The 25925-nt window shown below is 55.8% G+C and overlaps 1 protein-coding gene across 1 annotated transcript in view; it reads right to left on the reverse strand.

Moving 5' to 3' along the window:
* The window catches only part of LOC149749084 (VPS10 domain-containing receptor SorCS2-like), a 55290-nt gene extending 30975 nt beyond the window's left edge, over window positions 1–24315 (reverse strand). Inside the window, exon 1 of the mRNA XM_089911459.1 lies at window positions 23477–24315. Coding sequence (XP_089767585.1) covers window positions 23477–23953 — 477 coding nt within the window. The 5' untranslated portion in view covers window positions 23954–24315. The remainder of the gene's footprint in view (window positions 1–23476) is intronic.
* Window positions 24316–25925: the final 1610 nt, after the last annotated feature.

A 25925-nucleotide genomic window follows, 5' to 3' on the forward strand; every position in this document is an offset into this window, starting at 1 on the left:
TATCCTGAGCCTCTCCAACTGTTTCCTGAGGCTCCAGCTCTCTCTAGCCACTTCCCCAGGGTGCCCTTTCTCACCCCATCTGTTCCCCCTGCCTAACCACAGCACCTGCCCCGCCCCCGCTCTGCTCCAGCCATGCCACCTTCTTTTTAACAGTTTTGTTGAGATAAAATTCACGCACCATAAATGTGTCTATTTAGAGGGTACAAGTCAGTGGTTCTCAGTGCGCTCACAGAGTTCTGAAAACATCACCATATTCATTTAGAATATCTGTGTCATCTCAAAAAGAAACCCCATACCTTTAGTTATCACTCCCCACCCCTCCATCCCTCCATCCCCCTGGCCCCTGGCAGTCACTTCCCTACCTTCTGTCTCCATGGATTTGCCTGTTCTGGACATTTCACACAAACGGGACCACACGATATGTGGTCTTGTATGTCTGGCTTCCTTCACGCTGCATCGTGTTTCCAAAGTTCATCCATTTCGTGTATCGGTACTTCATTTCTTTTAATGGCCCAATAACATTCCATTTATGGGTATAGCACATTGCTAATCCTTTCATCAGCTGATGGGCATTTGGGTTGTTTCCACTTTGGGCTACTGAGAATAACGCTCCAATGAACAATCACGTACACATTTCTATGTGGGTTTTTACTTCTCTTGAGTAAAAACATAGATATACATATATCTAGGGGTGAGATTGCTGGGTTGCGAGGCACTGCCCTTCTTTCTGTCCCCCAAACCTGCCAAGCCCATTCCCAGCTCAGACCCTGGTCTTGCATGCAGGCTCCTAAGCCATCCCTGATCACCGCAGGTCATTGTTAGTTTGATTTTCTCCGTAGCATTTACCACCATCTGAACTTACTTTGCTGGCTTTAGGTTATGTGTCTCTCTCCCCCTGATAAAATGCAAGCTCCACAAAGGGGATTTGTCTGATTTGGTCATTACTGAATCTCTACCACCTAGCACAGGGCTGGAGACTCAGGCGATACTCAATGCATATGGGCTTAATTTAATGTAATTTAATTCCCCACATCTCAGTGAAGGGCCTCCTCTTCCAGGAAGCCTGCCCTGATCCTGCCCCAGCAGCCCTGGTCACTGCTTACTTGTCCATCTGCTCACTGGACTCGGGGAGGCTGGAGGGCAGGGCTCACATGTCTTCTTTCTCTGTCTCACGTGTGCCCACGCGGGCCTGGCACATAGCAGGCGCAGGTGAGTTTTGCCAGATCACGGGTCTCCCTGACACCACTCCACCTTGCGATGGTTCATATCGCTCAGAGAACTGGGTGATTTTCTCACCTGTCCCCCGATTCAACTCGCCCTCTTGCACACCTCGAATTGGAAGGACACGGAGTGTAACCCCGGCCACTGAGGAAGCCCCGACCGAGTTCTCTGATCCTGCTGGCCACTGCCTGAGAGAGAGCGCCCCATGGAGGGGTACAGCCCAAGAGCTCGTGGAAATCCAGGCGCTGGGCCCGCCCGCTGACTCCCACTCAGGACATTGGAGGCGAGTTCTGGCCTCTGCCTTTGTAACAAGCTCCCCCAGGAGAGTCTGATACACACCAGTTTGGAAATAAGTCTTCGAGGACATCAGTTCAGCAACTCGGGGGGAAAACATAAACGAAAAAGAAGGTGATACTATTTGCCCACCAGAACGTGGGGACATCTGGTCAACCCCAGGGGTGGGGAGCCAGCTCTGCCAGTGTGAAAGAGAAAGCCAACGTGATTAGGTGTTTAACTGGGCACCTCCCTGAGCTGGTGCATTTGCCCACATAAGTTATTATGATTTCTTAAACATCATTCTGCTTCTTAAAGCCTTCTTTCCTCTCTCTGACAAATCAGCGGGGCTTTACTTCGTTTTGGAAAATCATTCCTTTTTTAAGAAACTGTGTGGGTGCTACTTAACTAATCATTTACTTTCTATAGCAACTTGGAAACAAACTGAGTCCGCAGTGTGCTGAAATCATTTCTTGGAAGGTTCACGCAAGCTCACCCCCTAAATCCCTTCCCGCTGCACAGTCCCAGCAAGCACTTGGGAAGGGACTAAAAACAGCAGGTCTGAGCACCAGTCTGGGGAGGGCACCCCACAGTGCTGGACACAGCATAAGGGCACCTCCCCTCTGAGCCAGGCAGCAGACCCAGCCCTTGCCTGAATCAACCCCACCCACCGAAATGAACACTGAGCAGATAGGTATGTCCAGAAAATCAGTTTCAAGGGACACCAACACGTAGGCCTGCCTGAGACACACCCACGGCCCCACTTGGGTGTAGGAATCAGGAAAGCAGGCCCCTTCCTTTCCTTCTTCCTCTCCTCCATCCATGTATTCCTCTACTCCAATTATTTTCTGAGGTCCTACTATGCACCAAGCCTTAACTTAGGTATTAGGGTGCAGAGGTGAATTGGAGGCCCCTGTTCCAACACTGCACCCTCCAGTGGTGGAAGGTCACACCAACACCAATATGTACCGCACACCAGGAGAGCGTGGCCCGGTCCCCTCTCGTGCCGAGCCTCCGTCTCTGCTTCAGGAGCTGGGGAAACAGCGCGGAGCTGGCCCTCCTCACTCCAGGGCGGCCTCCCCACATCAGGGCTGCAGCCAGGGCTTGATGACAAAGCCAGACTCAGAATCGGCAGCCTCAGCCCACCGCCAGCGATGCTAAGCCCGCTGGGCTGGGTGGCCAGTGCTGGCCGCCGCTCTAGTGCTGTGAATGCTTTTCGTGGAACTAGTACTAAAATCCATTCCACAAATCTCTGGCTTCTTACACCGAGTGAGCCAAACGCCCCTTTATTTTCACACGGACACGGAGGCGTGACTCTGAGGCCGCGTGGTGGCCCCTGAGGGGCCTGGGCTGGGGCTGCTCCTGGCTCCATATCGGGGTCCCATCTGTCCTGCAGGGCCTCCCGCGTGCCCGCCAAGTTCCCAACCCGTGACAGCAGCTCTCAAACGTGGCTGCAGGTTAGAATCATCTAGGTGCCCAGGCCTCACCCCAGTCCCACGAAACCAGGCTCCCTGGAGTGGGGCCCAGGCAGCAGAAACTCTAAAGTCAAGTTAGGGACCCCCGGATCCGGAGGACTTCGGCACCCGGGGCACCTCAAACTCAGCGTGGCCCCGAAGTCTGACACCGTCCCTGCATTCAGGAAACTATTTCTGATAGAGACAGAAAAACAGACAGGCAGACATGCAGACAAAAAGATAAATCAAATAGAGTTTTCACAGTGTAATTAAGGAAACGGGTGGAGACTAAAAGGACACATTTAAGGAGACTGATGGGGAAGTCTTTGCTGAAAAGATCCCCAAAGTGAGACGGAGGGAATCGCGGGGACACGGAGGCTGAGGTGGGGAGGGCCTGGCATGTTCCAGAAGCTGAAAGAATGGGGCTCTACAGAGTGCAGAGGGCAGGGTGAGTGGAGGCCAGGCAAAGAGTCTGGATTTTATCCCAAGAACAGTGGGAAGCCCCAGGATGGTTGTCCACATACAAACGTGGGTGGAGGGATGTGTTATTAGAAACAAGACACGACACCCCCATCAGGATCCATCGTCACAGTATTAAAGGGTTGCCTTCTCGACCTTTATCGTCAAATTCCCACCAGCTTCAGAGACTTGAAAACACACATGGAGTATGGAATCAACCATTAGTTAAATACAGGAAAGGTATCAAATCAATTTTAAATTCCCTAATCTCCTATTTCCATCCCATATGCCGAGCAGAAATAGAGAAAAAGAATATGCATTATATTTAACAAGGCACAGCGTTTTAAATGTCTTTAATCTCTGGAGAGAGGAATTATTTCAGTGGGCTGAAGCCGATACCTATAATTAATATCTATGAAAAGTTGAACCCAAGAAAAAACTTTTTCAGGCTAAAAACCCTCATGTGATTTCTAGGTAATTAACAGTTTGGTCTCCACCACGGTAAAAATAGGCTTCAACCTGAAACTAATTCCCTTCTTGGCTACCAAGGCCATTCTTTGAGTGATGGAGGAGAAGAAAGCTATTTGAATCCATTTACGCAGCACAAATAGGAAGTGACACCTGGTCGAATGGGAGGTGAGCCGGCCAAGTGCAATTTGGAGCACAGAATCTCCTTGTTTGGGTTTCTTTCACTGTTTAGCACAAGCTTCTACTTCAGCCAAGTCCGACGACTCACAAAACTGAGCTTCTGCTTCTGGAGGGACCCTCCTGAGTCCTGGCCCATCCAGTGGCTCAGCCCACCCTGGCCATTCACCCTGGTCTGCAGGGAGAGCTCCGCGTCACACGCGGGGCAGCCAGGCCACCGAGAGGTGCGATGGGCCGCCCAAGGTCACAGATAACCAGCGGAAGGCGCAGGCCTGGGACCCTGTTCCCCAAGTTCACCATGACCCCAGCTCAGCTTAGCTGTCCCCTCTCCAGGGCTCTCAACTGTCCCCCAGATCCCTCAACCCTCGCCATCCTAAAATCCAGGCATCCATGCAAGACCCTGGCCCTGCAGAAGGAGCTGCCCACCACCCCCCTTCCGTTTCATCCATTTGTGCACCGTTGTCACACACACATCCGCACACAACTAAATAATAAGTAACTTGAGAGCAGAGGGCACAGGCCTTGGGCACTTTGGTTGTGGGTATGAGGGCCACACCCTCTCACCCACCCCGAGGGATCCGCCTTCTGTTCGCAAATGTTCAACAAATATTTGCTGATTCGATATCATTCAAAGTTGGCCATGGGACCTCCCTGGCGGTCTAGTGGTCAGGACTCCGTGCCTTCACTGCTGAGGACGCCGGTTCGATCCCTGGTCAGGGAACTAAGATCCCATAAGACGCGCAGCGCGGCCAAATTAAAAAAAAAAAAACCAAAGTTGGCCAAATTTTACCTCCAAGCGGCTTAAAAACCTTCATCTTAAGTAAAAGCATGCAGATTCAGGCCCCTGGTAGGGGCTGTTTGTCCCGTGGACCCCCAAGCAGGTCTACAGGCAGAACGACGGACCCGAGAGGCCAAAAAGCAGCCAAGTCGGTTAAATGCGCTTTAAAAATAACTTTCATTTACCTGCAACTCACTACGGACTCTTCCACTCGCCCGTCTGTTCCACAAACATTCACTGAGACCCGCTATGCCCGAGGGCTCTGGCACCTGCAAGGCTGCGGGGTCCTCGGGCCCCAGGCGGAGCCACAGTGTCCCGGGGAGATGAGAGAGGGCACAACGCTATGGTCTTGAGTGTGGGCTCTGATGGGGGCAAAGCAGGGGAGGCCAGCAGTTAGGAGCCCCGGCTGGAAGGTTCCAGGTTGAGGAGACGCGGTCACAGGGGCAAAGGCCAAGAGACGAGGGGAGGGAGGGACCTGAGGACAGTCGGTGGCAGCTGCAGCATAAAGGCCAGGCAAGGCTGGTGAGAGAAGAGGCTGGTGACAGGCTGATAACAGCCCCCAAAGATGCCCACATCCTAATGCCCAGAGCTGGTACCTATGCTACCTCGTAAGGGACTTTGCAGATGTGATGAGGGATCCTGAGATGAGCAGGTTGTCCTGGATTATCCAGGTGGGCCCAATGTACTCACGAGGGTCCTTGTAAGAGGGAGGCGGACTGGACTTCAGCTCGGTGAGACTGACTGTGGACTTCTGACCTCCAGAACTGTAAGAAAATACATCTGTGCTGCTCTCAGCCACCAAGTTTGTGTTGTTTGTTACAGCAGCCAAAGGAGGAATCAGTGCAGAGAAACGTGGCCTTGGGAGAACGGCCCTAGCCACAGACCCCACCCGTCTGTCCACCATTGCTGGCCCCAGATGGACCAGTCCTGGGCTGGGTTTCCACTGGGGGCGGTGCTCACCATTCACAAAGACAAGGCAAGCTGATCTCGCCTTCACCTCTGCTTTCTAATGTATCACCTGGCAGCAAAGCTGGGACCACTCAGCAGTGCCACGCATCACCCTGCTTTCCCTGAGGTTCACGAGTCAACAAGACTCACAGCCCAGAAAGCCAACCAGCAAAGACAGGCATCCTTCGCGCCCATCCAGACGACACACCCTGCTTGCAGCACTGCCTTCTAACACAACCTCAACTCGGTGCTGACCTCAGCTGCTCTCAGCAAGCCCAGACACCCTGGAATGTGCCGTCCCGGGAAGGGGGTGAGCCTCCCATCGCTGGAAAGATCCCAGCTGGGGCTCGGTGGCCTCTGAGCATGCTGGAAGCTCTGAGACCTCTGAGTCCACCCCGGGACTCCTCCTTGGCAGCCATCCTGTGCACAGCAGGCGCCCACGTGGCATCTGCTGAATGAATCTGCCCCGAGGGCCTTCCCACCCAACAGCTGTCCTTTTGGTGGAAGAAGCTGACTTCCTTCTCGAAGACAAGCGGAGGCCCATCTGTGATTCACGTTCTCCCACGAGTCCTGTCAGACACCAGGGCTGGAGGCTGGAGGCAAAGACACCAAAACAAAGAGTCGCAGCCGACTTCCTGCCAGAGGGGAGCCAAGCCCTGCCCACGGCTCGCTCACCGCAGGGAGCTTCTCCCTGCAGCTCAGGGTAGAGACAGGAAATAAAAGGCTGGGGAGGCTGCTGCAGGCACCCCAATCCCTGGAGGCTCAACCAGGGCTGCTCGGGCATCTGAGAGCCTTTCCCAGGGTCCACCCCCAGGCCCTCTGGGTCTCCATCTGGAAAGAACCCTGGCCTGGGACCCTGCAGACCTGGTCTAGCCCCACTCTGCCACCCGCGGCTTTGGACTCTGTTCAAACCACTCGACTTCCCAGGGCCTCAGTTTTCTCATCTGTAAACTAAGGCCACGGGGCTCTGAGATGCCTTACGACACCCACAGCCCTGCTTGAACTCAGCGGCTCCTGACTTCTTTGGGTTGAGATTTTGCCAGCACAGGGACGGAGAGACTCAAATCACAGCCAAATGACGGAAGCGTGGGGCCCCTCGGCTCCAGGCCAGGATGACCACACCAGACATGGCCCACTTCCCTGACCGCCTTCTGTCCATGTCACCATCTGAGAGGGCCGCCTCCAGCCTGCCTGGGCTGTCCTGTGGTCCACGTCCAGGGCGCCAAGACCTCGGGTGTCCCAGGAAACGCCCGCCCCTGCCCGGGGTGGCATTGGCTGCCCCCTGCACTTCACCCCACGTCCAGCCACCGCCGCTAGGCCCCAGCGGACCTACAGTGTGCACTGACCAAAAGACAGCACAGGTAGCCCGCAAAGGAGCATCCAGGCCACCGTGAGATGCGGTGAGTGCCACACACCAGGAGTCTCCTCTGCTCTGAGCTACGTGGACGTGGGCATGGGCCCTGGCAGAGCCGACAGGCCTGGGGCTTCACCGCTCAGCACACCATAAAAAGCAGAAGTGTGGGGCTGTCTTGGCCTTGACCATGTGGAAATCACGCAGCCCATAACTGACCCCTCTGGGAGTGCAGGGCATTGGGGGAGGGAGTGGGGTGTCATCGGCGGCCATGGGTGTTCTCCCAACATGGGAGGATGACCCTCCAACGACAAAGCCGGGAGAGACGCGACGCTGCTGCTGGGCCCCCAACTCACGACAACGCCCTCTGCAGGGTCCTACCCAGAACTACGCTCTCGGTCTAGTCCACGTGGGTCCAGGGTTGGGGCCCTGGCCTGACAATCAGCATATCAGCCCTCTGGCCGCGGTGATGGGTCGGGGTGGGCATGTGACCCATGCCGGCCAGTGGGTCTCTGTTCTGGACTTCCACTGGGAAGGACTGGTGGGCGGCAGCATTCTCCAGCCTCAGGTTCTCAGGGAGCCGTGACCCGGGTGGGCTGTCAGAGAAGGGAGGCCAACACACAGTGAAGCTGAGCCCAGGGACAGGGACAGAGGCTGAGGGACAAAGGCTGAGAGACTGCAACTGGGGCCCCTGGAGCCAACCACACCTGAAGCCAGAACCCTGGACTTTCTGGACCTGTGAGCCTACGAGTCCACTTTTTCACTTCGGCTAGTTGGAGTCGGGTTTCTGTGACTTGTGACCAAGAATCTTGCTTAACATACCCGCTTCTGTGCACAGCCTTACAGAAGCCATGGGAATGGCAGGAAATAAGAACACACACCACACCCTCCTGTAACCTTACACCGAACCAGGAAGACCTGACCAATCGGCCCAAACACACCAGGTGGGGATACAGGATGTGACCAGCACTGCCCATTAGAGGCTGGGGGAGAGGAAGACCCCGGAGGGCCGAGTGGCAGAAGCCAGCTCTCACTCCTGGGCCCCCTACACTCTGTGCTTTCTCTTCTTTCCACAAGAATTCCTCTCCCCACTGGGGGGACGGGAACTCCACCAGGGCAGCCACGGAGATTCAGGGCACTAAAGGAGACGTAACCACACATACTGCTGGGAACGTTCTTGAAAGAATTGGACAGAAACAGACACCAGATAACGTTCATTATATACTTGCACTGCTATAGAAAATGGACATTACATTTTCCTCCAGGCGAAGCAAGAATAAAAGGGATTAAGGATTAGCTGACAGAGTCTTCGCCCCTCGCCCAGGCCCCCTCCACCTCGTCACACCCACTTCCCTCCTGACGATCTGGGGACATGTATGCACTTGGTAGATGATCCACGTCTTCTAAAAGGCACCGTGACATACAAAGTAACCTATCTACAAAACAGAAACAGACTCACAGACATAGACAACAGACCTGTGGTTGCTAAGGCGGGGGTGGGGGGGGACTGGGAGTTTGGGGGTGATAGATGCAAACAATTACATTTAAAATGGATAAACAACAAGGTCCTGCTGTAGAGCACAGGGAGCTATACTGAATATCCTGTGATAAATCATAATGGAAAAGAATATAAAAAAAGAATGTCTCTATGTGTATAACTGAGTCACTTTGCTGTACAGCAGAAAGTAACACAGCATTGTAAATCAACTATATTTCAATTAAAAATTTATTTTTAATTAAAAAAAACGAAGAGGGCTTTCACTAGTTAGAATTTCTGTTGTCTCTTTGTTAAAACTCTGAGAACTTTATTTGATTTCTTTGATGTAGCATAGATGAAAAACAAACAAACAAAAATAAAAGGCACCATGACAAATGTTAAGTAAGTGACCGTCCCAGTGTCACCGCCTGGCTCCTCCCAGGGACCCTCCCTTCTGGGTTCTCCTTCCCCCACCCCACCCCAAATTCCCAAACTCACCAAGTTGCAACAACGGGCCCAGCCTTTGCCCTGCTGTTCCCACTACCTGGATGCCCTCCTTCCTCCCACCCTCCTTTCCCGGCCACCACCTCTGGGAAGCCTTCCCAGATTTCTCCAGGAAGGGAAGTTCAGGGGGAAGTTTTGTTCCCTGCAGTAGGATGAAGACTCAAAGTCAGAATTTATTGACTTCAAGAAAAAAATGCAGACACATGAAATTTCTTGCACAGTGAGTTTGTGGCCCCGACTCAGCCCTGCTGTAAACTTTCAGGCGTTCTGAGGAGCAGAGGGAGCTCCTGGAAGAGCCCTGTGGGCACCGAGGTGCTGGCAGCTGGCAGGCCACCACCACCTCCCCCAAAATGCCTCTCTCTCGTAGGCTCAGGAATGGCCGATGCCACTCAGCAGGTGGGAGATCCTTGTACCCCCTTCCTGGAATAAGAGGGGTGCCAGGCTCGGTGGGGTCTTGACTGGGAGAGGACAGGCGGCCCTGAGCACCACAGCTACCGTCCCAGGCACCCCCAGGTCCAGGGAGGACGTCGGACAGAGAGAGGGAGGGAGTACGCGCCAAGGACAAGGGCAGCCTGGCTGCCTTCCCTGAGCGCTCCCCACAACAGCCCTGCACAGCACCGCCCAGGTCACCCTCCAGACCTCCTGGAAATGCCACCCCCTCCTTGGGACCCCTCCCTGACCACTAGCTCAATCGGGCCCTTGCTTCCCCTACCCCAGTTGGAGACCCCCATCACCTGTGCCTTCCTCTACAGCATCCCTCCCACCTGCCCCTGCCCTTGTGTCCCCAGGTCATCAGGTCATTGTCTGCCCCTCTCACCAGGCAGGGACCATGCTTCATCCTGGCCACGTCACCCCTTCCACCTGGCAGAGGGTCTGGCCCATAACTCAGTATCGATGAACGAATCAACCACTGCAAAAGCTTCTCTGAAACACTCTGGGGCAAATGCAAACTCAGGCCAAGCCCCCACGGGCATCAACAAAAGCTCTGGATTCGCGGGTGAGTGGGGTCATCTGGAGCTCGGCCCTCCTCCATCACGCTGAAAACAAGCTGAAGATGGCATCGGGGTGAGTTAAGAGGGAAACACCAGACTAGAAACGCTGACCTGTGAGCTTGGGATCACCTGCACGTCAGGCCAGCCGCCACAGTTAGGGAGCTCTGCCCGCCCCGTACCCAAACGTGCAACCCATTGGGGACCGAGCCTACCCACAGCATCCCAGCAGAGGGGCACGTGCCGGCGCCTCCAGCCGGCCTCACCGCCGGCGGGCCACCTTCCAGCAGAGGAGGTCCAAGGGCTTCCTACCGAGCAGGGGCATCTGGCCCAATGGTCCACACAGGCCCCCCCCTCCGGTCGTCCCACCCACCCCAGGACGGGCCAGCCAAGCCCAGAAGGATAGGGTGGCCTGGAGGGGCCGAGCAGAAGCTGGCCGCCCAGCATGGAGCCGAGCCCTAACACGCACCGGCCTTCAGTCCACAAGGCCCGAGCGGGCCTCGTCACCCCTTTTAGGATGAGAAAGACAAAGGTCCACGGGATTAGGAGCGGGCCGGGGCCACACGTGGCCGAGAGGCGACAGAGCAGAGTGGACACCCCGGTGGAGGGCGGTGGGCGTGAAGAGCGCCTGAGTGTGGTCGGGGGCAGGTGGGTGAGGCAGACAGGACCACCCTCCGGGCTCTGCCCGTCCCAAGCCAGGGCAGGGGAGCCAGGCAGCTCGCAGACCCAGCCAGCGTCTCGGAGCTCCTTCCCGTGCTCACGAGACCCAGACCGGGGCACGGCCGCAGGCTCATCCAAGAAACCAGAAAAGATTCATCCCCACAGAGGACCCTGGGGACCCTGAGGGAGACAGAGCACGGCAATCCCAGTCCGGGGGTCCTGCTCGGCCCCACCTGAGGCAGAGAGGGGACAGAGCCACAGCCTCTCATCCTTATAAAAGGCTGCGTGGGCCCTGCTCGCGGGCTGCGGGGCTCAGGGGATAACGGTACACGGGCTCTGCACTGGGCACAGGACAGGCAGGGCTGGGGCCCCATCACGTGACAGGAGCCTCAGCCGGAGCCCCGCCCCCAGTCCCCTCCCACCAAGACCCTGCCCTGGCGATAATTCCCCATCACTCCACTGGACAGCGTCGCTTGGATATGCTCCAGAAAACAGGACTCCCAGGAGCCCTGGAGAACTGAGGGCAATCCGCTTCCTTCCCCCATGTGCCATGTGGATGGCCCCCAGCCCCATCCTTCTCCCAGGTCAGAGGTCAAGGTGGCCAGCACCAAAGTCGGCCAAGTCTCCACATCCCAGAAGAGCGAGGTGCCAGGTCAGGCAGGGCAGGGCAAGGCCACCTCAGCGTCCAGGGTCCGTCTGCTTGCTCCTCTGTGTCAGGGAAGGCACATATGACTGCAGGGCCGGCTCCCCGCCCTGGGGCAGGGGAAGCTGCGGGATCTAGGGGAAGCAGGTCCCAAAGGGCCCTTCCCTCCAGACCCCGCCCGGAAGGCCATGGGTTTCGGGTTTCCCCTTGGCTGCCTGCCGGGCCTCTGCTCCATGAGATGGAAAGAAAGTCTGACTTGACCTTAGGAGGTGAGCATTTCAGGCGATAATTCGTATCAGGAAACTTGCAAAAAAAAAAACAGACGTCTACGAGAAATACTCCCTCTAAAAGTGGGCTCTTGGAGCCAACACTGCTGGGCTTGGCTGTGCTTTAGCAAACTACTCAGGAAATGGGATGAAAATGGAACCACATAAAACTCCACGGTGGATGCCACCCCCAGCACATCAGCGGGGCCCTGGCCAGATGCTGGGGTGAGCTCCGAGCCCACACATCCCTCAGCCCCCCAGGGTGTAAGGGGAGGGTGCAAGCACGCAGCCACAGCCTCCAAAGGTGGCACCTTCTCAAGCTTTAAAAAGGTAACATGCTGGGACTTCCCTGGTGGTCCAGGGGCTCCCAATGCAAGGGGCCTGGGTTCGATCCCTGGTCAGGAAACTAGATCCCCCATGCCACAACTAAAGATCCCACACGTGGCAACGAAGATCCCACGTGCCGCAACTAAGACCCGGCTCAGCCAAATAAATAATTTTTTTAAAGGTAACTTGCTGATGTGACTTTAAAGAAAAGACATAGGCAAACACAGAACGAAGGTGACAAGGACCAAAACCATTTTCGGGGGCTCCCCCCACCCCAGGGCTGATATCAGAACCTAGTTATCCCCGTGAGGCTGGCCCAGAGGAAACGCTCAACGCAGGTCTGATGGATGGATGAATGAACGAGTGACCAAGCGAGTGACACTTAGAAAGACGCCCATCAGAAAGCCGACCTTCCCAGTTTCCCCCAAGGTGGCCCTCCAGGAAAGCGCCTCCATGTTTAAACCCACCCAGAGTTGCTTATCTGTTGCAAAGCTGAGCCACCCATCTCCTGGGTGCTGTGTTATGTTTTATGTGAATGAAATGAGGCTGGGAGCAGAGAAGCGATTTAAAAGCGCCAACTTAATTTTGGGACTGATGCTCTCTCCCCACCGAGCACCCTGGCTCCTGGCTGAGCCACCGCAGCTGAAGGGCAGAGGCCCGGCCAGGGGGAGGCACAGGGCACCGTGGCCTGGCTGCACGGCCACTGCTGCCAGTCGAAGCTTCTGGGCAGAAAGCTTTGGGCAAGAAGCAGTCTCTCCATCTCCCCCAAAGGGCTCTTCCCTACGGGGAAGGCTCAGGATCCTCACTGAACACAGGTGGGGACAAATTAGTGCTTTACAGAGCTTCAGAGCTCACATGGGGAGCGGGCAACTGAACAGGGAGGCCAGCTCTGTCACCCACCGGCCACGGGGTCCTTCCCAGATCCTCAGCAGAGAAGGAGGTGGGCCGGGCCTCTGAGCTGATAGCCCTTCAGGACCAATGAGCCCCTCCTATCCTACTCATCTGGTCAGTTGCCAATGTTTACTGAGCGTCTGCTAAGCACCTAGCACTGGGAGACAGCAGAGAGCAGACAGACCAAAGCTCCGCCCTCCCCAGGTCCACACCCTTAGGGGCCTGGGGGAGACAGGACACTGGGAGCAGGCACTGGGATGGGGGGTGGCGGAGAAGAGAATCATCCCCACGGTCCCCTCTCTTTCCCAGGAGCCACGTCCTACCTGGCTTCTTCACTTCTATTCACTTCACTTCTACTCACCTGTGATTCCCCGCCAGCTCTGCTGGGACCACAGAATCCAGGGGCCCGTGAACTTGGGTGGAGAAACAAGAACTGGGTTTATTTTCACCAACTGCGACTGAAACTGGGCGTTTCCTTCATCGTGAAGCAACACGTCACAATGTTGTCATTAGTACCTGGGACTTTGTCACCAACAGAAATCACAGGTGTTTTCCCGGGCACGTTGACAGCTGTTGCCGACCCCGAAATATCGTTTACGTCCATCACAACTTCAAAACTGTGGTACTTACCACACTTGCTGCTAACTCTTGTTGATGTGTTACTAAAGAAATTAGCTTTAATATTCTGGTAACTTTATTGCCATAGAATTTATTTTTTAATAATCATCCTTTAATCCTATCTATTCTATGTTATGCTGGTTATAAAAACTACATTCTGAGAAACTTCATGGGCTTCTCCAGACTTGGGGTGGGGAGAGTCTATGGCACAGAAAGAGCTGAGAACCTCTGTGCCAGGATGGGGGGGGGGTCCTTGGAGCCGGGAAGCCCCTCCGCGTGTGTCCCGGGGCAGCCCATGGGGTGACACCCAGCAAGGCACCCAGCAGCCACCTCAAACGACTGAGATAGAACGGCTGCAGGAATTAAATAAAAACCCCTAAGCCCCTCCACGGTCAAGTGATAAGTCAGAACATAAACTTGGATGGGGTTAAGCAGTATGGATGGGAATAAATTGAGAAAAACATAAGATTTTTTATTGAGTGCTTCATTTTTACGGAGTGAAAATTGAATTATTTAACTGGTCAATGAGCTAGTCAATAGGGAAAAGGGCCTAAACGCAGGGAGGAAGTGAAGTGCACGTGAACTTGAAATACAAACGGCAGGAGCTCCAGACCACGCCCCCCTGGACCATTTCCTACCCCCCGCAGGCCCCCCACCGCCAGACCAGTCAGCCTATTTCTGACTTTCCAACGTTGATAGATCTGGATGTCCTGGGCTCCAAGCAACAGCCCCTCCCCTTGGGTCACACATAGCAGAATGGGGGGTTATCAGAAGAAACCAGAAACAACACCACTCCCACCCACTGTACTGTCTCCCTGCTGTGTCCTTTCCAGGTATGGGATGGCCCTTAGTGCTGTGAATATTTCTCCCCCAAAACCACAGGGCGACAGATTTCTTTGGGGATTGCAACCATGCAACTAATTAGCAAGAGGGCAAAAACTCAAAGCAGACACAAGAACGATGTCTGCTGTAGTTAAGACCTCAGGCTCAATCCAAAAACTAACACAGAATTCCGCAATCCCACTTCTGAGTATACACCCAGAAGAAGAGAAAGCAGGGGTTTGAACAGACATTTGTACCCCAATGTCCACAGCAGCATTGTTCACTATAGCCCAGAGATGGGAGCAGCCCAAGGGTCCACGGATGAATGAACAAGAAAACAAATGTGGCCCATCCACACACTGAAATATGATTCAGCTTTAAAAAGGAAGGAAATTCTGACACAGGCTACAACGTGGATGAACCTCGAGGACATTATGCCCAGTGACGTAAGCCCGTCACATAAGGATAAACACTGTATCACTCCACTTATATAAGGTCCCTAGAAAAAACAGCCAAATTCACAAACGGAAGTAGAATGGTGGTTTGCAGGGAAAGGGGGAGACAGGAGGCGATGGGGGGCTAGTGTTTAACGGGGACAGAGTTTCCATCTGGGAAGATGAAAAAGTTCTGGAGGTGAACGGTGGTGATGGTTGCGTAACAATGTGAATGTACTTCACGCCACTCAACTGTACAGTTAAATTGGTTAAGAGGGTAAATTTTACCTGTATTTTATCACCATTAAAAAATAACAATAAAGAAAAAAGAGTAGAAATATTTCTTGCACTAAAAAAATAGCACTCAGGGACTTCCCTGGTGGCGCAGTGGTTGAGAATCCGCCTGCCAACACAGGGGACACGGGTTCGAGCCCTGGTCCAGGAAGATCCCACGTGCCGCGGGGCAACTAAGCCCGCGCGCCGTAACTACTGAGCCTGCGCTCTAAAGCCCGCGAGCCACAACTACTGAGCCCGCATGCCACAACTACTGAAGCCCGCGTGCCTAGAGCCCGTGCTCCGCAACAAGAGAAGCCACCGCAATGAGAAGGCCGCACACCACAACCAAGAGTAGCTCCCACTCGCCACAACTAAAGAAAAGCCCACACGCAGCAATGAAGACCCAACGTAGCCAAAAACAAATAAATAAATAAATTTATTTTTTAAAAAATAGCGCTCAGGCTCAAGAGGGAAGAAGGAAATCGCATCTCAGACCCTTTTTAGCTGTGTGACTTTGGGCCAGTCCCCTGGATGCTGTGAACCTTTCTTTTCTCGTCTGTAAAATGAATATAATAATCGTATCTATTTTTTTAGGACTGTCTCCAGGACTAAATGAGTTAATGCCTGTGATGTGCTCGGCACAGCCATGGACACATAAAAGGGGACTGTGATTATTAACTTCATTATTGCTAATCAGAAGCAATATGTAAATAATGAGAAATTGTTATTATAAGATAAAATTACCTCCGAAGGAGAAGCACGGAGGCGATCCTAAATGCCATCTCTCCAGCTAAGGCCTGGAAGATGGTATCTCTACCTCTGACGCCTCAGAAATATGCACGGCACAGAAAACTCATAAAGAGCCCTTTCTGAATTAAAAGTGATCTGAAGAGAAGCAGCCACACTCGGCCTGGCTCTTTTCTTACTTTAATTTGAACTTAATTTATCTCTGAGCATCAGGAAACGGCGTCATGCAAGAGATGTGCCCTGTCGGAGTCAAGGCGAGCTCAACATTGCGGGAAATGATCTGCTTTTGCAAGAAAATCACGAAGGAAGGAGGGTGCTGTTATTTTAAGATCTTCGAGCTGGTGTGAGAAGAAACTAATTAAATGATTGTAATTCTCTGTGCAAATGCAGTAACTTGACTACTGCAGAAATGCAAAATAAGAAGGAACTTTTCCACCTCAAAAGTACATCGGAGTCTTAATTTTTTCTTCTTTCCGGTTCTCCAGTGACGGCTCACATTCAAGTACTCCTATTAAACGTTTAAAACAACAAACAGAGCTTATGCGGGACAAAGATGATGCGCACGCCGTGTGCTCTGGGAAGTGTCCTGGAATCACGGGGCTGGAGCAGAAATGGTTTTGTTGCTCCCCTCAGTGGGCTGCCTGTCAGTCGCCAGCTCACAGCGCAACTGGGAACAGGTTGCAAGAGTCTGTGCTCTGCAACCCACCGGAGGGATGGCTGCACCGTGGGAACCCGCGTGGGGCAGAAGCGGGGCCTTCGCCATCCCCACCATCCACTGGACAGAACCGGAAGGGCCACGGGTGCATGTTTCCATGGCAGTTCTATGCCCAGCATCCAAGCTCACACCCAGAATGAGGCTTTCAAAGGGCTCCCACAAGCATGAGCAGGCTGGGGACAGACCCACACGCATGCTTCACCCTCCAGATGCTGGGATGGAGACCTTGTCGTGACCACGACGAGAGCCAGAGTTCCCCTGCTCCCTGAGCTTCCACACCTGGGCACACGCTGGCCAGGAACAGGGCTGCAGTAACAGCTGGCTTCACGGGTCATCACATCCCTCTGTGCTCCATAAAGCACCCATGCAAACTCGGGAATTAGGAGTGCGAGGGTGAAACGGGCTATTGGTAAGAATCTATAAATAACTCACTCTTTGGATGCTAAAAAAAAAAAAAAAAAAGAAAAATGAGGAAGCTCCCAAACAGAAGGCAGTTTACAAGCTCGCCCTCCGGGTCTTCCCGAAATGGAAACGCTCAGGGATGCTCAGCGTGTCGCCAGCGCATGTTCTCATGGCTCCAGCTCTGCACTCCCACGGTGTCATCCTTGGGGGCTTAGCCTGCCTCTGACAAATTTTAATAAAGTAACATGTTAAAACAACAGGAACTCTAAAGAAGACCTATGCAAGCACTGGGCTGCCTTCTAATCTGAAGGGGCGTGTAGAAGAATCAAGTTAATTTATGACCTCTTTAAAACACTCTCAGGAACCCTCATGCAACCACAAATTAAACAGCCACTTCATTAAAGTAAACGTAGATCTGTGCAATGTGCTCGGGAACGTTATTAACAGGGCTGTTTTGATGCCTTTGAGCCAAAAGCTTCTTGATTGACGGACCTGTTCTTTCTCTGCCTGGTGCTCCGGGGTCTTCAGGACCCCGGGCCTCTCCCTCAGCCTGCACAGTCTCACCATCCCAACCTCCTCCTCAGCCCAGGTGACACTGACTCTACCCACCCTTCATAGCTGCTCGATCATCACCTCCTGCAGGAAGTCCTCCCTGACCTCCCCAGCACAGATCCTTAAAGCACCAGAATTCTGTAATGAATTCCTGTCCAGTCCCAATGTCCTGCCAGGACAGGGGCCATGAGTGATTTTGCTTGTCACTGTACCCCGGCACCTAACAGACCCTCTTAGAAAGCAGCTGCTCTGAAGGCTAATATGAGGTCTCTTCTCACCTGGGGCTCTCAAACTTTGTGTGATCTCTCCAGGCACAGACAGAATGCAGAAGACCCTAGGTGGTCCCGGGCACCGGGCAAGCATACCCCCAAGTACAACACTGCCGTCTTGCATGCCAAGACTTCCCCAGGCTCTGCCCAGCGAGCATACGTGTCCACTGAGCGACACCCGTCCCACAACACAGGCTGCCCTCGCTCTCTCATCATTCTTGGTCCAGCCGCCAGGCCCAGGGTCCCCGACAGGTGGCACAGCCGGCTTCCTGACAACAAATGTGACAGGCACTCAGTGCTGGTCACAGCATCCCGTGACCTCTGTCTGCCTCTGTCCATCTCTGGGTGGCCACTGGCCGCCCTTGGTGAAGCTGCCACGACAGAGAAGTGCTCCATCTGGGGGCAGAGGCCCACCAGCCAAGCACTGAGCAGTCACAACTCAGCCACCCATGAACCAGACCGCTCTATCCAATGGAGTCCCCACCCCAAAACGCCAGGAGGCCCGCACTGTGGTGGTCTGGAATCCCAAAATTTCTCACGGAAAGTTCAGCAGACTTGGAGCCACCAAGCCCGCCCACAAGAGCGGAGCGGAGCCGTCACCACGAAACCACAGCCGTCAGACTCAAGGCTACAAATCAGCTTTGTCGCTGGATTCATTCAAGAACCCGAAGGGCTTTCCACGAAGGCCTTCATGGTCTCTGGACGCTGGCGCCTGGCCGTGAGCCGTGAGGCCTCCATGGGGGGTTGGGGAGCCATGTCCCGTCCATCCTCACCTGAACCTTCTCTCAGACCTGCTCTTCCCTCCCTCTGCCCCCTCCAGGGCCCTGGGCCAGGCCTCACCATCACAGCAGCCTCCTCCCCGAGTCTCTGTACAGGTCTCACCTCCATGGCCCCTCACCAAGCCCACCGTGCACACTGTCTCCGGGTCACTGGTTGAAACTCAGCCCAGCCCTGCGATCACTCCCCGAGCAACTGCTGCAGGCCAGACCCTGTCCGAGCACCTTACGTGGATTATCCTACTGAACCTGCACCACAGACAGACCTATGAGCCTTCACTTCCCCCAGATCTAAGACACTGAGGCCCAGACAGGTCAGTCCATCCACCCCAAATCTCAGAGCCAGAAAGGAGCAGGGCCGGGTACAAGCCCAAGGAGGCTGAAGCTCAAGCACCAGTAACCCCACCCCCCCGCACTGCCATGCTAGGCTGTTCAGCCTCATATTTGGGACCCATTAGGAGTGGACTTCAACCAGTTTTTTCCAAACTTCTTTCCTCTGATTTCTCTCCACGCACAATGCATTCACTGTCTCCGTGTATGACACAGACATACCTTCAGATTCCCACCTCCCAGACCTTGCTCAAGCAGTTCCTCCCCCAGAATGTTCCTCTCCATCTCCCATATACTCCCCCTACGCGTTCCATAAGTCCACCCTGATGCCACCTCTTCCAATGCAGTCTTCCCTGATTTCCCCACTGGGGAAGATGGTGCTCACCCCTCGTATCCCAACTGTTCACATCCATCCCTTTTTCCCCCACAGGACTACTCTGAGCTCCCCTGCGTTAAGCTCAGAGGATGCAAAAGCAATTGAGGTCCCTCCCCTGCTGTTACGAGCTGAACTGTGCCCCCCTCACCGCCCCCCACAAATCATATATTTAAGTCCTAACCCCCAGGGCCTCAGGATGTGACTATATTTGGAGATATGGTCTTTAAAGAGGGGATTAGGGTAAAATGAGGCCACTGGAGCGGGCCCTGATTCAATATGGTTGGTGTCCTTATAAGAAGAGATTAGGACACAAACACAAAGAGAAGACAGCCATCTATAGGCCAAAGAGAGAGGCCTCAGGAGGAACCAACCCTACTGATCCCTTGATCTTGGACATCCAGCCTCTAAAATGGAGAATGCATTCTGCTGTTAAAGCCGTCCAGTCTGTGGCACTTTGCTGTGGAGGCTAATACACCTGCCCTCAAGGAACCTGACATCTGACAGCTGTGTTAGGTGTGACCCATTTCACACCTTCAGAAGCTCCATGCTTCTGATTTGGAGCTCTGGCTCTCTGGGTATAAAATATGCACAGATATCAGGTTCCTGAAGATCCCTGAGCAGAGAGCATGAATAGTCAGGGCAGAATTACCTCTGCATACAGCTCCCCTCGACATCCTCAACCCTGCAGGACAGCACAGAGCAGATGTGGAGCAGGGGTGGGGGACATGCCGATCTGCTGACCACCAGCGACAAAACTGAACCAACTGGGCCTGGCTGCAGGAAGCTCACATTCTAGTCCACTGACGCATCAAAACTGAAGTTCCAGTGCCGTGAGGGAAGGCGTACAGGTGAGTTGTACTTAAGTATAACGAGCACGCGATTTCCCAGAAATGGTAAAATTGGGACAGGGCACAGCACCATCCCATTGGGGTAGCATGAAACCCTGACCTCGGAGGCAGGGACCTGCATTGTCATACTTGTCTCCAGATCACACCTCTGCCTCTGAGGGCAGCTCGGGAGACCCAGAACCTGGAGCCTCCGTGCATGACCCGTTCTGGATCCATTGAAGGTAACACCAGTTGGTTTCAATGAAACACTCATTTCACACCTAACAATTCATTTCTACAGCTAAACGGCAGACAGAAAGGCAGTGTTCGAACTTCCAAGCTAGTCCCCTTCTGTATCTCCATGGGAGCGGGAAGAAACCAAGCCTTTAGAAGGAAAACGCACATATGTTCTCAGTGCTACAGCGACGGGCCTGTCCTGGAATAAGCTCGAATCCTGCCATTCCTTTCTGCAGATGCTCTAAAATACCATTTTAAAAAGTCTATCCCTCTCCAAATGCTTTTTTTTAACTTTGTAAAACACCTGACATGGTAAAGCAAACACCATCTCTGCTCTTGTAGAGCACATCTGCAGAGCGTAGCTCCTTGGGTTCGGATACCTGTGCAAATCAGATGACATAAAATTTTTAAAAGACTCTGCTCAGCAAATCAGCCTCAAGTTAGTTTCTTTTCCGTTTTAGCTTTCAAAGATGGTGCTTTCAAGCGGAGGTGAACCACGTGCAGAATCCTGGCTAAAATCCTTAGCCCTGTGGCTGCCAGAGGGACCAAAGCGCATTGCTGAGACACTTCACGTGCGGAGAAAACAATGCAACGCATGCGCGGAGTGCTGAGAAAATAATGGTTTGAAAAAAGGGTTTTCCTTGGCTCTCGGTTACAGCTTTAACTCCTCTTGAGTTCTTCCCAGGCAAGTGGAACTCTTAAAGCATCACCTGCTCCCCAAGTCAAAGGATGATGCGCTTATCCAGCGAGAACTCCCGTCTCCCCGACTTCCCAAGCTTGAGAATGGGTGAGGTGGGGGGGGCGGGGCTGGCAAGAGAAGTGGGAGGTACTTGAGCATCTCCAGAACCACAGCCGGTAACAGTGATGAGTACTCGGGCTTCGCCTCCCGTCTGCTGAGTGCCAGGCCACGCCCTGCTCTCCACAGCCACCCCTGCCCCCCATTTCCCAGCGGCCAGGGGAGAGCTGCCTCTCTCAAAGCTCCTCCCCGGATCTGGACTTCCCACCGCCCACTAAAGAGAAGTCAGCACCTCCCCACATTCCCACTCCCCACTCCCAAGCCCCCCCTCCAGGCATTCAGCTGCCGGCAGCCAGGAGACAGTCACACAGGAGTCACTCAGCTCAGCCACTGTTCCCCAGCAGCAAAGCCAGGCGGGCTCCTCTGCCAGGCCCCGCCCCCAGGGCCCCGCCCCACTGGCCCAGACTCCTCCTCAGTCTCTCCAGGGGAGCTCTGCTCTCAGGATGGGGGTGTGCGGGCGGGCTGGGTGTCAGTGAGCCCTGAAGGTGCTGGTCCCACCTGGGAGGCTGCTCTCCACCCCTCTGTGTCTCCCTAACTTCTCTCACCCCTACCGCCCCCCACCACGAAGCTGAAAAGAGTGAGCTTCTGGAGGCACAACCTGGGGGGAGGGGGCTTGGTTTGGATGTTCCGGCTCCACTGGTCTGACTGTTAATGCTTACTGGTTCCTTTGAGTTACTGGTGTCCGGGTTACCTTGCAGTCCCTGAGTTACAGCTTACGGTACATAGGACACGATTTGCTCCCGAGTATTGGGAAGGAAGGAAGAAGGGCGGGATCCAGCTGCACGTCTGGGGTCTGACCCCTCTCTCCAGATGTACGTGGGGATGTTCCCCCAAGGGCTCTTCGAGGGAGGGGCGCCTGCTCCCCTCCCTAAAGCACCGCCCCTCAGGGCCCTGCCTGCCCCCTGCTGGCCGGCGGAGCGCAGGGGGTCAGCGCCGACCCGCCCCTCCCCCCAGGGCTTCCAGTCTGACTGGAGACGGCTGAGGTGACCAAGGACCAGAGACCCGGCACTTGCGTGAGAAGCTGGCTGGGGAGGGGGTCCGGCAGGGCGCCGCGCTCTGGACCAATCAGGCCCATCCAGTGCCGCCCCTGCCCCAAGAAGCGCATCCACCCGCCCCTCCCTTCTCCCGCAGAGTTCCCCAGCCAGCGGGGCTAGACAGAGGAGATGGGTAAAAGTGCCGCCCAGCCCAGGCTACACCCCTGCAGTGACTAGAGAAGCACCTGCATCCCCGCCCCTCCACTCCCAATGGATGCAGGGGCCCTGGCCCAGCGCGGCTTCCCCAGAACTTTGGGAAGCCTTGGTCAAGGAGAAGGGTCGGGGCTCAGCCACTGGACAGTGAGTGGACATTTATGGAAAGGAGTGAGGAGGGGCTCCCATCTCTTCTCCCCATAACCTCGCGCACACACACAGCTGCCACCTCCCTCCACCACTCCCTCTCCCAAAACTAGAGATGATCCACGTGGGGCTGCCGACAGGTGACCCCAAGGTAGATGAACACGGGTTATCTGCTCCGGCGGGAATAGAGAGGGGTGGGAGGGAAACGACGCTGTGGCACCCCCCCGCCCCGGGGAAGAATATGACGGTATCCCCATGCCCGGGACACACCACCAAAAAGGGAGAGGCGGGATCCAAGAGGGGGCAGGACCCACAGAGCTGGTGGAAGGAGGCGCCGGAGGACCTTAACAGAAGTGTGTTTGCAGGGCAAGGGGTGTCCAACTTCCAGCTGGAGCGAGGCCGAAGTAGCGGCCAAGGTGGGGGAGGGCAGGGAGTGCAAGGAGCTGGCCTCCGCTCCCAGCCCCGAGGGTAAGCAGATCCCGGCGCATCCAGGTGCGTCAGCGGCGGGTCCTCAAGGCAGCCGCGGGTCACCCTACGGGAACGCGGGGAGAGCGGTGGCCCCAGGATCGAGGGTCCCAGAATCGGACGCCGGGCTGACCGGGGAAGTCCTAGAGCCCGTGGAGGTGCCACGAGCGGGGTCCCGGGTAGACCAGGGTGGAGCGGGTCCTGGAACCAAAAATCCCAAAGCAAGGCTGGGTGGACCGGGTGGAGTCTGAAGGCGATAGAGGCGCAACACCGAGTCGTGAATGATCTTAAAGGGCCTGGGGGCGCCCCAAGGTGGCCGGGGTCCGAAACCTCTGGAGACACCCACCCCCCAACCTGTGATCTGGAGGCCATGGGGCCGCCCCTGAGGTGGCTCAGGGTCCCGGAAATCAGCGGAAATGCCCCCCGAGGTGAGGCAGGGCGCTCACGTATCTGGTTCCCAAGTAACCAGTGGCCAGGGGCCAGCAGGGGCGCCGCCGAGGTGACTCTCGTCCCCAAGTCTCCGAGAATGCCCGGGGTGACCGCGGGGCCGTCCGGAAGTGGGGGCTCCGAGGTGTCCGGGGCAGGGCCCGGGGGGACGCGCGGAGGTCACTTACGCTGCTGTTCTCGCCCGTCCAGTGCACCATCGCCTGGTTGTGCGTCGCGTCCCCCTTGAGCACGAACGACGTGCTGATGAGTGAGACCTGCGCTTGCGAAGCCGCTCCGGCCACCGGAGCCGCCCGTGCCCAGCGCCCCTGGCCCGCGGCGGGGGCGCCGTCCTCGCCGGGACCCGGAGACTGACCGGGACCCGGGGCGCCGGGTTCCGCGCCACGCGCCTGCCGGTCCTCGCCGCCGCCGGGCAGCGCGCGCCCCGCAGGCGAGCTTGGCGGCGCCCGGGTCAGCCGGGCGCGGGGACCCAGGCGCCAGGACTCGGGGGAGCGCCCCGCCGCCCCGCAGGCGGCCAGCAGCAGTAGCAGCAGCAGCAGGAGCGGCCGCGAGCGCGGCGAGCGCGGCGGCGGCGGCGCCCGGGGGCTAGGGGCTCGGGCGGCGGGGCCGGGGCCCTTCGGGGCGCGCGGGGGTCCCCGGTGCGCCATGGTCGCCGAGGGGCGGCGGCGGGGCCGGCGGCGGGGCGGCGCGGGCAAGGGAGACCGCGGCCGGGAGAGCGGAGAGCGCTGGGGAGCGCGAGCGAGAGCGCAGAGAAAGGAGCCGTAGAGGGGAGGGAGCCGGCGGGAGGAGGGGACTCGCCGCTCTGCCGCCGCCACCCGCGCAGCCGAGGGCGCACCGCCACCTGCCGGCCGGCTCCGTGCCCGCCCGTGCGAGTGCCAGCCGCTCAGGAACCAGGGGCCGGAGGTCCTGGAGCAGGCCGCCACCCTCCAGGGCCACAGGCCACAGACCCCTCTCCTCCCTTCCTTGCTCCTTCCTTACTCCTTCCCTCCTCTCCCGCCCTCTTGCCTTCCTTCCGCCCTTTCTTCTTGTATTTACTGACCACTTACTCTGGGCCAGCCGAGTTCCAGGCAGTGGGGACACAGGGGTAAACACAGCCAGGTGCCTGTTCCCACTGCTGAGAGTCTGATATGGGAGAAAGACCACACCTAAGTGGACACGTTCACGGACAAAATCACCCCAGAGAACCAGAATGAAGCCAGACCGTAAGTGGGGAGGTGGTCTCCGGAAGGAGCCTCTGAAGGAGTAACAGTGGAGACGGGACTTAGCTCCTTGAGGGTGAGGAGGAGACCTTCTAGGCAGCCGGAGGGCCCTGCGAAGACACTAAGGCAGCTTCCAGATGACCTACAGGTGCAGCCACTCCTGTGGCTTAGGCTTCAGGACTTGCAGACAGTGGCTTTATGTCCCAACCCCGGGGGCCACCAAGGGGGCAGTCCCTGAACATAAGGACAGACGCCTGGGTGAGGAGAGGGTGTGGGACAAGGTCCCATTCAGAGCCTGGCAGCCACGGTGCAGAGCTGGGGAAACAGAGGCTCAGCGCACCAAGTCCCCACCCAAGGTCATGAACCTACTTTAGGTAGATTTCAATATAACTTCATTGAGCACCCACCATGTGCTCCGCACTGGCCTCAGGGAAAAGACACAGGAGCAGGAGATTCTCCGAGGCAAGGCCAGGGTCAGAGTAGCTGTGCATCCTCAGCCAGGGGCCACCCCGCCTCCTCCTTCCCCAGTGGCCCCCACATTAAATAAAAATCCTCAGGCTCAGGCTTCCCTGGTGGCGGCACAGTGGTTAAGAATCCGCCTGCCAATGCAGGGGACACGGGTTCGAGCCCTGGTCCGGGAAGATCCCACATGCCGCGGAGCAACTAAGCCTGTGCGCCACAACTACTGAGCCTGCGCTCTAAAGCCCGCAAGCCACAACTACTGAGCCCGCGTGCCACAGCTACTGAAGCCCACCTGCCTAGAGCCCATGCTCCGCAGCAAGAGAAGCCACCGCAATGAGAAGCCCGCGCACCACAACGATGAGTAGCCGCCACTCACTGCAACTAGAGAAAGCCCGCGCGCAGCAACGAAGAAAGACCCAGTGCAGCCAAAAATAAAAAAATAAAATAAATAAATTTTTTAAAAAAATCCTCAGGTTCAGCATCCCCGTCACACTCACCTCCGGTTGGGTCTCTTTGCTTCAGAGAGAGAGAGAGCAGAGTGAGAGAGCCTAACGGGGCCAAGGAGCAAAGGCTCGAACGTTTGGGAAAGACAGACAGTGGGGCTTCCCACTGGCCCCCAAAGAGCTGAAGCACCCAGCACCCTGTCTTCTGCTTGCTCACCCAGGCTCACCCGGAATTCATAGCCAATAACAGACTGGGCTTGCCCTCTGCCCAGTGCTGGGGTGGGGGGCGGGGCTCGGCTGGATACCTATGAAGTCTCCTACCTTGGAATGTGCCCTTGCCCCCTCCGTGGTGTAAATTCCCAATCTGTCAGAGTCTAAATCTCCAGCTCAGGCCCAGGGTCGGGAGAGAAGGGGGAGCCAGCAGCTGTGGGAACATCTGGTCTAGCACAGGGAGCAGAGAAGAACAGAACAGGGTCAGTGCAGGGCTGAAGGGAGGGGAGACAAAACAAAGTGGC

This window comes from Delphinapterus leucas, chromosome 5 (assembly GCF_059928025.1).
Source record: "Delphinapterus leucas isolate spDelLeu-1000000601 "Yukka" chromosome 5, BTC_Dleu_Yukka2, whole genome shotgun sequence".
NCBI classification, from domain to species: Eukaryota; Metazoa; Chordata; class Mammalia; order Artiodactyla; family Monodontidae; genus Delphinapterus; species Delphinapterus leucas.